This window comes from Agrilus planipennis, unplaced genomic scaffold, assembly GCF_000699045.2.
Source record: "Agrilus planipennis isolate EAB-ADULT unplaced genomic scaffold, Apla_2.0 scaffold49, whole genome shotgun sequence".
NCBI classification, from domain to species: Eukaryota; Metazoa; Arthropoda; class Insecta; order Coleoptera; family Buprestidae; genus Agrilus; species Agrilus planipennis.
In genome coordinates, this window is record NW_020438913.1 from 477,142 (window position 1) to 492,574 (window position 15,433).

A 15,433-nucleotide genomic window follows, 5' to 3' on the forward strand; every position below is an offset into this window, starting at 1 on the left:
ATAATTAAATTAAAAATTAGCCCCCCTGCGAACGAAAAGACTGCGTATGTCTTATAATGTATATGTATATAAATCTGAAATAATGAATTTTATCAGAAAGGAATCTATAAGAACAATGTATATATAATATCAAATGATTATTTATTAATATTATAGTATTTAGACTGGTGAAAATTCAGTGACTTTTTAAACATAATCATCAATTATAAACATTACATTAATAGTAACAATGAAAATAACAAATTAATCCTACAGATATAAATGTATAACTTGCAACTGAATAGATATATCATTTTGTTCCTTTTTTGGTGTGGAAAAAAAAATTAAATACATTGTATGTTAGCATTTTCTTCCATGATATCCTCCTAAAAAAAGGTAGTGATAGAGAAAAGTCATTTTTAGATTTTTTTTACGTGGAATATTTATTTGTATTATACGAATTACATGTATGTGTACTACATATTAAAAAGAAGTATAAACGATGATTTGAAAATTTTAGTTCTTACTTTTGGTTACAAAATTGAAATTAAAATGTTTGTCTAATCTAGGCCCTTTTTTATTGCAAAAAGAAATAAAATTGCAGTAAACAAAGTACATTATTATATCTGGCTAATTGGTTTAATTTTGTGATTAGAAATTGTGAGTAAAAAACTTTTATAATACCGTGAACTGTGTAGGTAAAAAATACGTTAATATTTTCAAATTATTGGTATATTTTAGAATAGTGAATTTAGAATAGACATTAGAAATAGGTAGGTATAGTTGGGATGATTAAAATTGGCAAAGTTCGCAGTAAATTATCTGTAAGAATGGATGTATCTTCTTTCTTGTTTCCACTTGGGACTGTAGTCATTTGCTGCGTTTTGAACACATCCTTGTTAAGTCAGGAAATGAGTAGTACAGGCAAAGTGAATAGAGATAACCGAATAATAGTAAGCGATGCAATGGTGATAGGTACGCAAATGATTAGGGTCGGCTTTATAACTATTTAGTTAGAATTATATTTTTAAACAAGCGTTTTTCCTTTCCTAAATTCCTGAGAATGTTGAACTTTCTTTAATTTCCGATGCTGGTAACATGCTCAAATCCTGCTTGTCTGCATCTCTTTTTGTTACACATTAATTGGTGTAATGTTATTCCTTTTTCTTTATTAGTGTCCGCTGCAATTCCTACCTGACATCTCTTTTCTATTTTACGATATTCCCTACGACGTCTGTCGTGAGTAAAAGTAGACGTTTTATCAGCAACTCTCTCTCTAGTTAGTACGTTGAAACGAGAAAGTAAATGCGATAGTTTTATTGCGGACTATGCCAATTTTAAACGTCCCAACTATACTCTGCATTTCGCATTCGTATTTTAAACAGAATTATTTCTAATATTATTTATATTAGGTACCTTTTCTCTACTAGATATCGTAGCATTTGACCCGAGCTGTCTTTTCAAGAGAACTATCAAATCTGCATTTGTTTTTGATGACCTTCTCAACATTGGTTCAATAAATAATTTACCAGCTTCTTCACCTACAATTTTTATCCTAATTATTTGCATTGTAATGAAAAATACTTGCACAAACCAACGTTCATAAAGGATAATGTAATAAGTATGTTGGTGATCCAGAACCTTCGTAGCATAATCCCATTCTTTCAAGGATCTTAAATTCATTAATACTCCGTTTACGTCACAAACATCCAAACTCCCGATTCCTTATCGGCTTATCCCATCAAAAATAAGCAAAAGGAAGTTCCCCTACCTCCTACCACTTTTGTGTTTAATAAATACTTGAATCTCTCCTTTGCTTAGTTAATTGAAAGCTAATATTTCTACTTTAAACATATATGTGCTCAATTTAGTAAAACAAAATTTCATTTATGAGTAATTGGATTATCTTTGAGGATATTAAATATTTGATTCAAATAAAGAATTGACATTTTCTTTGGTAATTAATTTAGATGTTAAGCTAGAGAAAAATCGCAGAATATTACAATTTTGATAAAGTAATAGATATCTTTACACCAATTAATAAAACTGCCACACAATTTTGTATTATGTAAGCAAAGTCTCTTGGTTTATGTGAAGTTGAATGCTTCTGGTTTTAAATTTTACGCTTTATCGGATTAAAATAATATAGATAAATTAATAAAGATATGGGTCAGAAATTTCGATTCGTGGGCTTTGACTCATCTGGGCTCATTCGCGAAGCACCCTCTGTCTCATAAAAATTTGTTGTAATAATTATTCAAAACCTATAGTTTATATCACACACGTAAAAAATTTATTATGTATAGCATATATAAAATAACTGAGTAAAAGAAAAGTATAACAGAATAAAAATCAATTATTTTTCTATTGAAGGGCAGATTTAGATAGCTTTACCTTTTTAATTCTCGAAGAATGTCTTCTATTGGATAAAGAACCTCTTTCAGTTTCGATTGTTTTTCTTCGTGGGCTCTGCAGAAAAAAAGAAAGTAAAAGTGTTTTACTAGATATGAAAAGTTCCTAGTTATTTAGATAGATACAGGGTGTTTTATGAATAATCAGTTAATTAGTCATTAACGAGTAATGTTAGCAATTGAGTTAAATATTGAGTTTGCCAATGTTTTCAATTGAAAACTGCATGTACATCCCCCCTCTCCCCTAAATTAAAAGAATACCCCCAACAAGAAGTGATAACACCATACTAGAAACAAGTGGTAGTAAGGATCTATTTAAATAAGAGAGAAGTTTCTATAAGTTGTAAAAATTATTTTTAGAAGTACGTTAGAGGGTAGTGACAGCAAGTAATGGTAATTTTGTAAGAAATATGGTCTATGTTAAGGGTCCCAACCGAGCAAGCGTGCCTGTTTAGGCGATCGGAATTAACAGAGATATTTTGACCAGACTGAATAAAAAAAAATAGTTAATTCTAATTGAAAACACGCATGCTGATGTATGCTATATACCAATTTTATACACGGTATCTATACACATTTTATGAAGAATTAATTTAGGTCCAGTTTATATACAGAAGTGAACATAAAATTAAANATCCTTTCTAAATTAAGTTAGTTGGCTGTATGCGTTTGAATTTTAAAGGCCACTTAGAAAAAGAAGAGCCGGTATTAACCTTTCTTTTTCTTTAAATATAACCTAGCTTTTCTGTAATTAAATAATCCTAAAATATGCATTCGATAAAGAAACTTTGCAATATATTTAATTTAAGTAACTTGAGACAATTTCATGTCTGCTTGTACAGTTCTTCGGAAAAGAGTAAGATAATAGTAACTTATATGTGATTATCAGTTTTATGTTTTTTTTTTTATTGTTTCATTAATAGGTATAATCATTGATCATATGGATTATATAACAGTTATAGGAATTAATAGACCACAAAAGCGTAATTGTATTGATAGAAGCACTGCTGCGTTATTGACTGAAGCAATAACAAATTTTGAGAATGATAATAAATCGAGAGCTGCAGTTTTGTATGGCACAGGGGGAAATTTCTGTGCAGGAAATGATTTAGATGAATTAGCAAATAGTAATGAAGACAATTTTAGAAATTACTGTAACAATGGATTGCTGGTAAATGATTATTTACTTGTGTAGTATAATTTGGGTCTCAATGAAGTTACTGTTTAATTCTTAGTAGGGACCTACTCGAAGGTTTATTAAGAAACCTATTGTTGCTGCTCTTAGTGGTTATGCTGTGGGTGGAGGTTTAGAACTGGCTGCTATGTGTGACTTGAGGGTAATGGAAGATACAGCCGTTTTAGGACTTTATAATAGAAGATTTGGTAAGTTCTTAGCATTTTACTATTACAAATTTGAAGTTTTCCTTGGGAACTGATGTTATTTATTTTTTGGATAAAATCTGATGTAGTTTAAAGTTGTATTTTAAATAATATGGTAATTAAATTTAAAGGTATGCCATTACTAGATGGGGGATCTGTAAGACTCACAGCAATGCTTGGTATCTCAAGAGCATTAGATCTTATATTGACAGGAAGATTATTACATGCAAAGGAAGCTTTGGAATGGGGTTTAGTAAATAGGATTGTAGACTGTGGAACAAGTAAGTTGTTAATTTATCTTATAGATTTAGGTTGAATTTGTGTAATATACTTTTAATAAATATTTTTACCCCTTATCAGGTTTAGGACAGGCTGTAAATCTAGCAACTTGTTTAATAAAGTATCCTCAGAAGTCATTGCTTGCTGATCGTAAATCTGCTTATAATGCTGCTTATAAAACAGCTTATGTGGATTTATTGGAGTTTGAGAGAGAAAATGGATTGAAAACTTTAGCTGAGGCAAAAGAGGGAGCTAAATTATTTATATCTGGTTATGGCAAACATGGAAAATCTTTCACTTTATTAGAAAAGGATATTCCAGACTGGGAATTAGAAGATAATCAACACAAAAGTTAATAATAAAAATTAATGAATGAACATTTTGCAGCCTGATTGTTGAAATAGCTGTATTGTGGCTCATCGATTTCATGATTAACATGTGATAGCTTAAAAAATTGCCCTTTAAATTTTCTTTCCATATATAAAATTGCCCCAGCTGTATCTTTTAGCAGTGATAAGTTATTGATTGTTTAAAGATTTTAACAAAAAATACAAGCAAACAATCTTATTTTAATCATCAAAATTTTCCCTAATACTTCTTAATTTACTTACTGAAGTGCAACAACAAATATTCTATTAAACTGTAAAATTAAATTTCCAATTAAAAAAATAAGAAATTATGTGCTATTTGAATTTAATTAATTAAATATGGGTAGAATAAGTGGTCTGATTCATTCTACATAATTATGTAAGGGGCTTTCCACATATTACGTAACGCTAAATAGGGGAAGTCCAGCACGGCGTTCTATGAGTTTTATTACTTTTACTTCCTAATTTTACCGCTAGCGGTTAGTGGCTCTGCAGATAAAATCAAAATAACAACAACAATGGCGTTGAAGACTGAATTTGTGTCAGTGCCAATGCAAACTGAATATGACAACTGTTTTACAAGTGCAAATGCAGAAAATACATGTGAAGACAGCGAATTGAAAGAAAAATTTGATCAACAACTAAAAGATTTCTATGACTCTCAAGGTGGACGCCAAAAGCCATGGACAATTGCACGGGTTGTAGAGGTTATATCACATCTTAAAACTGCCAAGACTGCCATCGAATTGGGTATTCGACGGACACCTCCGCAATATTACTGGGGCAAAAGATGCGATTTAATTAGTATTGACGATGAAGATTATCTGATTTTAAAAAAAAGTACTCCTGATGACCCCACTGTTCGTGTGATACCTATAGAGAAGTACTATGACTTTTTATTAGAAATTCATAAAGAAAGTGGGCACGGAGGTCGTGATAAAATGCTGTACAGTATAAAAAATAGAGGACTCTACATACAAAAAAAAGCCGTTGAAATATTCGTTGCCTTATGCTCAATCTGCAAAAGGAAAACCCACATACCAAGGAAAAATGCATTTATGAAGCTTACAAGTTTAACAGGTTTTAACGTTCGTGGTCAAGTTGATTTAATAGATTTTCAGACAGCGCCAGACGGGGAATACAAGTGGTTATTAAGTTACCAAGATCACACCACCAAATTTCTTCAGCTTCGGCCACTCCGAAGTAAAGAGGCATCTGAAGTTGCTTCAGAATTAGTGAAAATTTTTTTAACTTTTGGTGCACCAACTGTTTTGCAAAGTGACAGTGGTGGGGAGTTTACTGTTGAAATTCTGGAAAAGATCATGAAAATGTGGCCAGATTGCAAAACTATACATGCAAGCCCCCGACACCCAGAGACCCAGAGTTGCATGGAACGCAATAACCAAGATGTAGAGAATATGCTCCGCATATGGATGGTTGCTAATGATTCTACAAGTTGGTCTATTGGATGCTATTTTGTACAATACCAGAAGAATACATCATATCACAGAATCATAGGAAGATCACCTTATCGCGCTGTATTTGGATGTGATCCTAAATCTACATTAGAGAACAGTGTAGATTCATAAAGCAGATAGCCATTTAAATTTATAATCAGGTTGCAACATATTATGTAGAGTGTAAAAGCAGAAAAAATAAATTTTTGTTGTATTAGTAATTAAAATCATTTGCGATTTTGTTATGATGTTATTATAGTGAGTTGAAGCTTTAAGAAGGCTTTTCACTTACGAAGGAGTATTAAATTAGTTCCAAAAAATGTAAACTTCCAACTTATTTCTTTTTAACATGCTTGTTATTTCTGATTTACTAACATGTATACATAAATTCTCATTAAGGGGATATATTATATACCCTTGTAGATGTTATTAAAATTTTAAGGACCAAATTCAATTTTGGGGTGATTTTTTTGTATATAGGATTGTATTTATTCAGATTTTTAATATTTGTCAATGGATGTTAGTTCATTATAAGAATTGTTATTTATTTTTGTATGCTAACCGTATGCTCTCTGTAGGGATTAAATTGTATGGGTGTCAAGACCATCTTACCTTATAGATGTAATTTTTTTAAGACAGATAAAAATAAACGAATTGTCATTACAATGATAATGAATTTAATTTATTTTTAATTATAGTATTAATCTATTAAAAAAAAATTAATCTTCCATCTATAAAATCTTGTAGAGAACTACATAATGTTTTAATTCTATTTAAATTAATTACTGGAAAGATTAACCTGTCTTCCCTCATAAGAACCCCTTTGGCTTAGATATAATACGTTATTTGTGGTCACTATAAAATCTTCAAATCTAAATATTAAATCTAATATAACATTGACCTAATTTGGGACAATTCAAGTATAACGTAAGCAGAATTTTAGTAATTTTAATCCCCCCCTTCTCCCTTATCAGTAAAAGTAAGTAAAGATTTTACCCCCTATACTTACGTAGTAGTATATATTTTTTAAAATCTGTTCAAGTTTTCTTTATTGTTATTAGAAATAATGAATTTATAGACTACAAAGAAATTTAATGGCCACTTAATATTTATTCAAACAAATTAATAAAATCGTATCACTTATTTTGGGGAATCCCTGAACACGTTTTTCGCTTTCGAGTATTATAGATAAGCAGGGTTGCCTAGTTGCCATATTTAAACACAATCTACTAAATTTCGCAGAAAAATCAGAAAAAGTAACTAAATAAATATTGCTGACGTAATCATCATCCAAACTCCCGATTCCTTATCGGCTTATCCCATCAAAAATAAGCAAAAGGAAGTTCCCCTACCTCCTACCACTTTTGTGTTTAATAAATACTTGAATCTCTCCTTTGCTTAGTTAATTGAAAGCTAATATTTCTACTTTAAACATATATGTGCTCAATTTAGTAAAACAAAATTTCATTTATGAGTAATTGGATTATCTTTGAGGATATTAAATATTTGATTCAAATAAAGAATTGACATTTTCTTTGGTAATTAATTTAGATGTTAAGCTAGAGAAAAATCGCAGAATATTACAATTTTGATAAAGTAATAGATATCTTTACACCAATTAATAAAACTGCCACACAATTTTGTATTATGTAAGCAAAGTCTCTTGGTTTATGTGAAGTTGAATGCTTCTGGTTTTAAATTTTACGCTTTATCGGATTAAAATAATATAGATAAATTAATAAAGATATGGGTCAGAAATTTCGATTCGTGGGCTTTGACTCATCTGGGCTCATTCGCGAAGCACCCTCTGTCTCATAAAAATTTGTTGTAATAATTATTCAAAACCTATAGTTTATATCACACACGTAAAAAATTTATTATGTATAGCATATATAAAATAACTGAGTAAAAGAAAAGTATAACAGAATAAAAATCAATTATTTTTCTATTGAAGGGCAGATTTAGATAGCTTTACCTTTTTAATTCTCGAAGAATGTCTTCTATTGGATAAAGAACCTCTTTCAGTTTCGATTGTTTTTCTTCGTGGGCTCTGCAGAAAAAAAGAAAGTAAAAGTGTTTTACTAGATATGAAAAGTTCCTAGTTATTTAGATAGATACAGGGTGTTTTATGAATAATCAGTTAATTAGTCATTAACGAGTAATGTTAGCAATTGAGTTAAATATTGAGTTTGCCAATGTTTTCAATTGAAAACTGCATGTACATCCCCCCTCTCCCCTAAATTAAAAGAATACCCCCAACAAGAAGTGATAACACCATACTAGAAACAAGTGGTAGTAAGGATCTATTTAAATAAGAGAGAAGTTTCTATAAGTTGTAAAAATTATTTTTAGAAGTACGTTAGAGGGTAGTGACAGCAAGTAATGGTAATTTTGTAAGAAATATGGTCTATGTTAAGGGTCCCAACCGAGCAAGCGTGCCTGTTTAGGCGATCGGAATTAACAGAGATATTTTGACCAGACTGAATAAAAAAAAATAGTTAATTCTAATTGAAAACACGCATGCTGATGTATGCTATATACCAATTTTATACACGGTATCTATACACATTTTATGAAGAATTAATTTAGGTCCAGTTTATATACAGAAATAAATATAATTAAATTAAAAATTAGCCCCCCTGCGAACGAAAAGACTGCGTATGTNAAACGTTTTGCAAGCTGTTGAACGTGTAGCGGTAAAATATAACATTTTACAAAAAGCAACCGTTTTGCTTCGCATCGGCAAAAACCAGCGAAAGCTAAGGGTCCAACCGTAACGGTATTTTATTTTATGCTTTTACGATACGGACCAAGGTTGGGATATGAAAATAACAAATTAATCCTACAGATATAAATGTATAACTTGCAACTGAATAGATATATCATTTTGTTCCTTTTTTGGTGTGGAAAAAAAAATTAAATACATTGTATGTTAGCATTTTCTTCCATGATATCCTCCTAAAAAAAGGTAGTGATAGAGAAAAGTCATTTTTAGATTTTTTTTACGTGGAATATTTATTTGTATTATACGAATTACATGTATGTGTACTACATATTAAAAAGAAGTATAAACGATGATTTGAAAATTTTAGTTCTTACTTTTGGTTACAAAATTGAAATTAAAATGTTTGTCTAATCTAGGCCCTTTTTTATTGCAAAAAGAAATAAAATTGCAGTAAACAAAGTACATTATTATATCTGGCTAATTGGTTTAATTTTGTGATTAGAAATTGTGAGTAAAAAACTTTTATAATACCGTGAACTGTGTAGGTAAAAAATACGTTAATATTTTCAAATTATTGGTATATTTTAGAATAGTGAATTTAGAATAGACATTAGAAATAGGTAGGTATAGTTGGGATGATTAAAATTGGCAAAGTTCGCAGTAAATTATCTGTAAGAATGGATGTATCTTCTTTCTTGTTTCCACTTGGGACTGTAGTCATTTGCTGCGTTTTGAACACATCCTTGTTAAGTCAGGAAATGAGTAGTACAGGCAAAGTGAATAGAGATAACCGAATAATAGTAAGCGATGCAATGGTGATAGGTACGCAAATGATTAGGGTCGGCTTTATAACTATTTAGTTAGAATTATATTTTTAAACAAGCGTTTTTCCTTTCCTAAATTCCTGAGAATGTTGAACTTTCTTTAATTTCCGATGCTGGTAACATGCTCAAATCCTGCTTGTCTGCATCTCTTTTTGTTACACATTAATTGGTGTAATGTTATTCCTTTTTCTTTATTAGTGTCCGCTGCAATTCCTACCTGACATCTCTTTTCTATTTTACGATATTCCCTACGACGTCTGTCGTGAGTAAAAGTAGACGTTTTATCAGCAACTCTCTCTCTAGTTAGTACGTTGAAACGAGAAAGTAAATGCGATAGTTTTATTGCGGACTATGCCAATTTTAAACGTCCCAACTATACTCTGCATTTCGCATTCGTATTTTAAACAGAATTATTTCTAATATTATTTATATTAGGTACCTTTTCTCTACTAGATATCGTAGCATTTGACCCGAGCTGTCTTTTCAAGAGAACTATCAAATCTGCATTTGTTTTTGATGACCTTCTCAACATTGGTTCAATAAATAATTTACCAGCTTCTTCACCTACAATTTTTATCCTAATTATTTGCATTGTAATGAAAAATACTTGCACAAACCAACGTTCATAAAGGATAATGTAATAAGTATGTTGGTGATCCAGAACCTTCGTAGCATAATCCCATTCTTTCAAGGATCTTAAATTCATTAATACTCCGTTTACGTCACAAAGATCAAAAGCTTCTACAAATATATTATGAATTCATTTATTTTAAACTACTCTCCTTTTTTGTTAGGTACATTTGAATAATGAAACCATTGAATATTCGGAAAAGATTGTTAAAAGTGCATTTACAAAGGGATGATTAGAAAGACAAGCACAAACTGGAGTAAATAGGGCCAAAAGAAGGCAAAGATTAATTATTTAACAAAAAAATGTTTTAAAAAGTAAAGGCGTACGTTTTTTCTCTAGACCAGTTACGTCATAGAGATAGTCCAATAAAATCTGTACTCGACAGTTTGGATTTACGTAGAGGGTTCTATGTTCTCCATATTTTTCATTAATTTTAACAGTTGAATTGGCGAAGGATGACCTACTACGAGCGCTTTGGTTTTTTAGATTTAGCGACAATGCACTTACAGCTTCCGTATTTTTCAAAAGTTCTGTAAAATTGTTATAAAATGAAGAAATCATCAGAATAATCTGTATATAACTTGTTTTTATATTTTATTTAAATATTTGCAGTTTTGAATTTTAATTATTGAAGAATCAATAAACAATAAACAAAATTAAAAAAAATTAATTTATGTATAAAACTGTACCAAAAATATCATTTGCTTCTTATCTCTTTTGCAAGTTGAAAAATCTAAAATATTGTACAGTGATGATTTGTCAGTAATACTGGACATAAAATAAACTGATGTCTGATATTCAAAATTTTTATGAAAAAATGCCGTGGGCGATCGGAATCTACTGCTGCACGGGCGGCACCTTTGATGCCGTCTCGAATCGGCAATTGCAGTCATAACTTATGAGAAGTTTTTAGAAATATTCAAGAATATTCCCGTAAGCTCCTTTTGCAGTGCAGTCTTCGTTCGCTGTATGATTATTAGGCCGAAATTTTTGGCCTTTGAATCGAAGGTGCCGTCGGTATTGATCGCCGCCTGCGGCATTCACTCATGGCGAAGTAAAAGCTGTTTTTTGTTCTTAATCGGGAAAAAATGAAAAGATCTGAAGGCATTTTAGGACACATCAATAAATAATATTAACGATCTTGACAGATCTAAAGTAATTATGGTTCACCAATAATTTTTATTAAGATCTCTAAAGTTCATTCTTGATTATTACAATAGGCACATTAGTACTTTTGTATTACCGTTTTTTTTACGTTTTTTAAAATATATATATATGTAGGTTTGTAGGTATTTACTTATTACAAGAACTAATCTGAAAATTTTGAAATCTATCAAAAGTTTCTGACAGAGTTTAGTGTATTTACAATATCAATTAATTTTTTTTTTAAATCTCTCCGAATGTAAAGATTAATTTAACTTTTAGTTTGACATTATGCTGATTTTTTGCATATTTTTAATAAAATATTCCCAAAAATACACTTACCGGCAAAAATAATAATACAATACATGGTAAAAACGTATATAAAAGTTTCTTAGACGTCAACCGTCCGGGGGTGTACAGCTGACTGATTAGTTACCAAGCAACGCTATGCTTGATAATGTCAACTATCAAAGTCATAATAAACTCGCTTTTAGTACACACATACATACATTATTACTGCATTTAATTGTAGTCTGAAACAGGTTTTAGTTTATTTATTGTGTTTAGCTACTGAATAGAGAAAATGGCTCTTGCCGATATTTTAACGATTTCCGTTGAAACTCTTTCCGACGAAGATAAAGATGAATTGTATGGTTCTCTGTTGTGGCTAGATTGCACTGAAGAAGACTTTAATAAAAACGACGCTGTTGGTTTAATCAAAATATATCAAGAAGTTATGAAGTTTAAAGGAGAACAGGTAACAGAAAAAGAAGATTTTCAATAAAGATTTTATAACTTATAGGAGGGAGTTGAACAGGTGTAAACTAAAGAAACGTTTTGCAAGCTGTTGAACGTGTAGCGGTAAAATATAACATTTTACAAAAAGCAACCGTTTTGCTTCGCATCGGCAAAAACCAGCGAAAGCTAAGGGTCCAACCGTAACGGTATTTTATTTTATGCTTTTACGATACGGACCAAGGTTGGGATGCCTGCGAAAGCTTTTGTAAATTCTTCCATGATATCCTCCTAAAAAAAGGTAGTGATAGAGAAAAGTCATTTTTAGATTTTTTTTACGTGGAATATTTATTTGTATTATACGAATTACATGTATGTGTACTACATATTAAAAAGAAGTATAAACGATGATTTGAAAATTTTAGTTCTTACTNTTTTACGATACGGACCAAGGTTGGGATGCCTGCGAAAGCTTTTGTAAATGAAAAAAAATATTATTCGGTCCTTAGCATTCAGCTCGATTGGCTGTGATTTTTGGTATATGCTTTCCTGACTATTAAATCGTTGAAAACCGCATTGAGTTTTATTCATACACATAACCACTATAAACGTTTAGCTAGTTTCACTGCAGCATCTTCAGTAACTCATTTATACTCATTCGTTTCGCCATATAGTTTGAGAAGCACCTTCTTCAAATTGGTTGAACAATAACTGAACTGGAATTCCTAAAAGGAACAACTTTCGATTCAAATATTTAGGGGGAAGTCGGAAACTGTTAGACCTACCCTACTTAATGTAACACAACACAAATTAGCCTGATTCATGTTAAGTTAGGATGGGGTTGTACGCAGTTCCCTTTTTCCCCATTTCATTAAAAGAAAATTTATGCGATGGATTAAAAAAATTGTTCGAGATATCAACCAGTAACAATATTTTCAAACATTTTTTTATGTATTAAATGTAACCACATGCGTTGAGCTACTGTATTGTCTCGAACAATTAAATATTCGACTGCATAATATGAAATACATTAATCTTCAAAATGAAAGTTTACACTATTATTTTATTTTTATTTATAAGGTTGAAGCTTTAATCGCGGAATTAGATGAGTTGGCCATTAGACAAGGCGAAGAAGAAGCTAATAAGGAAAAAATAGAAGGCACAACGTTTCAAACAAAGCCGTCAGCAAGTTCTGAAGAGCATGAAGGTAAGTAATAGACATAAATAAGCAATTCGCGTCCAATAAATAATACCTACGTTTATATTTTAATGAAGTTGAATATTGCTATACTTTTTTTCTCGTTTTTCACAACTTATTAATTCAGTAAGAATGCAGCAACTATGGAGAGGACGTTGTTCGTACATGACGCCATGATCAGGGGCGTACTTAGGGCGCTAAACTGCTATTTGTTGAAACCAATGTGCAAATACATGTGCGTGTTATGTCACTAGTCGTTTTCATGTATGGGGTAACAGCTAGTCTTTGATGACTGTGTAGTTGTCACCTCATGAAATTTTGATTGTAAACACTTTTTATCTAAATTTTGTAAGACTAAGATGTACTGCATCTTATATGGGTTATTCTACAAACTAAGGACGAAAATGAGTCTGATTTCGGCCCAACATTTTTTGTATATTCTAATTGCGAAATTTAGTCTATTATCAAGAATACAACGTCTTTTAGCCTATGTTAAGTGGAACAGTCAAAATATTTTAAAATTTTGGATTTATGACCATTTCAAGGAAATTAAGCGGCAGGAAACTGAGAGTGTAACCAAGAAACTGAGGAAAAAAAAATAAAACCAACCGAAATCAACTTTTTAAATAACAAATTGACTTGTCATGTTGGCCATAGACTTGTTTTTTGTAAGATTTGTCTGATTATTGCCTCCAATTTTTGCGAGCTTGTCTTTTTTCACGAGCCGACATTTCAGATACTAGTTTTTTTGCCAGTTTATCTCAATTTTTTATACTCTTGCTTTTTTTTTCTTTTTCAGCCGCTAATCTGTCAGGATCACTATTTATTTTTTCATATCTCAATTTTTCAGCTATCCTTTTTTTTTCTAATATATCCTCCTTAGTCTGTTTATTCTTTGATTTCTGCATTTTTCTTTTAATTTTAATTTTTTTAAACTATCGAAGTTTTGTATGTAACTACACTATCGTTCGTTTTATTATTTTGACTTTATAGTGTATAGCTAAAAAGTTGCAAATTATCTTGCACACAAACAGCATTTAAATATAAACTTCTCAGGACCCTGGATAGTTCTTAGTATTCTGGGTCTCAATTTGACAGGATCCTGAGACCAGGTTCCTGAGAATTTTTAAATAAAATTAAAAAAAACATCGATTAAAAAACATTCAATCAAAATTAAGCAGAACTAAGCCTTGGTGTAAGCAAATTACATATCAAAACGCTAAAATTACCATATTATATATTTATTTAGTATGTAAATATCTTACCAGGATCCTGTGAACTCGACTGATTACGACGCGCCTTCCTCTTTTGATTGTGCCAGGCTGACTGAACAACACGCTAGGTGCAAAAAAATCGGTGGTATTCTTTGCCCTTTTCGTAGGTATAATTAACACAACTGAACGACAACGTCTCTCGGTTAATAGAATATTGAATATTTACTTATTTTAAATTGAACAGGATTCTGATATAAAACCGTTGGGACAAATTTTGGAAAAGGATTTTATAATATTTTTACGACAATAAAATGATAATATATCTCCCAGGCAAGAACATATAATAAGTACTTTTTTATTTTGGTTTCATTTTTGTCCTCAGTGTGGTAGTAAATAAATCACATTACACTTTTGATTAGATTTTGTTTGAGGGACACTGCAGGTTCCTGAGAATTTGGCACTTTGAATAGTAATTTCGTCAAGAAAATAATTTTAAATTTAAATCATTTTTAGAGACCAACTAGACATAGGTTAGTTTTACAGTATGTTATACAAATAAATTAGTTTGTAACAAATTTTTCAGGATATTTTAGCTGAGCCGCCGAAAATTCCTTAGTTTGTAGAACTACCCATATAAAGATTGAGATAGCACGAATTATATCGCGTCCTTTCCAATTCTGGTTCCAAAACCTCAAAAACACCCCACAAGAAGGTTTTTATTTTACTTTGACCTCATAATTCATGCATTTAACGTAGTTCAATTCATGTTAAGGTTGAAAAGAATGATAAATTTGTAATACCAATTTTTCTTTTTAATTTTCTAAATGAGGATTATTATATTTTATTTATTGCAGAACTGGAAAAGCGATACAAGGAATTAAAACATAAATATAAATCATTGCAAAGAAAAAATGAAGATCAAAGGGATCAAATCAATAAGGTAGTTCATAAATGGCGCAGTTTTTTAAAAAGGAAAAACACGAATCTCTTATGTGATCAAATACAAATTATTTACTCTTATACCTAAATGTTTTTTTGGATCATGAAGTGTCAAAAAAAGATTAGGTCTTTTATTATTTTTTAATGTTG

General features: G+C 30.7%; 3 protein-coding genes across 4 annotated transcripts in view; 2 read left to right on the top strand and 1 right to left on the bottom strand.

Moving 5' to 3' along the window:
- Positions 1–3,132: 3,132 nt before the first annotated feature.
- LOC108733377 (probable enoyl-CoA hydratase echA8) lies at positions 3,133–4,711 on the top strand. Its single transcript, XM_018464507.2, has 5 exons — positions 3,133–3,246; positions 3,314–3,561; positions 3,629–3,773; positions 3,902–4,051; positions 4,131–4,711. The coding sequence occupies exons 1-5, from the start codon at positions 3,159–3,161 to the stop codon at positions 4,403–4,405; spliced, it is 906 nt and encodes a 301-aa protein (XP_018320009.1). The 5' UTR covers positions 3,133–3,158; the 3' UTR covers positions 4,406–4,711.
- Positions 4,712–7,632: 2,921 nt separating this feature from the next.
- Positions 7,633–11,638, bottom strand: LOC108733424 (uncharacterized protein CXorf65 homolog). Of its 2 annotated transcripts, none has more exons than XM_025973517.1 (5): positions 11,540–11,638; positions 10,381–10,584; positions 10,045–10,164; positions 9,863–9,987; positions 7,633–7,924 (listed from the first exon to the last, which is right to left on the bottom strand). In XM_025973517.1, exons 1-5 carry the CDS (start codon positions 11,562–11,564, stop codon positions 7,820–7,822), a joined length of 579 nt encoding a protein of 192 aa, XP_025829302.1. In that variant the 5' UTR covers positions 11,565–11,638; the 3' UTR covers positions 7,633–7,819. The 2 variants fall into 2 exon arrangements, with proteins under 2 accessions (XP_025829302.1, XP_018320095.1); XM_018464593.2 differs by lacking the exon at positions 7,633–7,924 and adding an exon at positions 8,730–8,832.
- Positions 11,639–11,667: 29 nt separating this feature from the next.
- LOC108733365 (centrosomal protein of 290 kDa-like) overlaps positions 11,668–15,433 on the top strand; it is a 46,195-nt gene continuing 42,429 nt past the window's right edge. The window contains exons 1-3 of the mRNA XM_025973510.1: positions 11,668–11,954; positions 13,013–13,139; positions 15,199–15,284. Coding sequence (XP_025829295.1) covers positions 11,781–11,954; positions 13,013–13,139; positions 15,199–15,284 — 387 coding nt within the window. The 5' untranslated portion in view covers positions 11,668–11,780. The remainder of the gene's footprint in view (positions 11,955–13,012; positions 13,140–15,198; positions 15,285–15,433) is intronic.

Excerpts from the sequence above, each read along its gene's own strand:
- LOC108733377 (XM_018464507.2), top strand. The coding sequence starts at position 3,159 with ATGCATTCGATAAAGAAACTTTGCAATATATTTAATTTAAGTAACTTG. Across the intron at positions 3,562-3,628 it reads ACTGTAACAATGGATTGCTG|GGACCTACTCGAAGGTTTAT; the intron begins GTAAATGATTAT and ends AATTCTTAGTAG. Across the intron at positions 3,774-3,901 it reads ACTTTATAATAGAAGATTTG|GTATGCCATTACTAGATGGG; the intron begins GTAAGTTCTTAG and ends TTAAATTTAAAG.
- LOC108733424 (XM_025973517.1), bottom strand. The coding sequence starts at position 11,564 with ATGTATTGTATTATTATTTTTGCCG. Across the intron at positions 10,585-11,539 it reads TTGTATTATTATTTTTGCCG|AACTTTTGAAAAATACGGAA; the intron begins GTAAGTGTATTT and ends ACAATTTTACAG. Across the intron at positions 10,165-10,380 it reads AACTGGTCTAGAGAAAAAAC|AAGCTTTTGATCTTTGTGAC; the intron begins GTACGCCTTTAC and ends ATATATTTGTAG.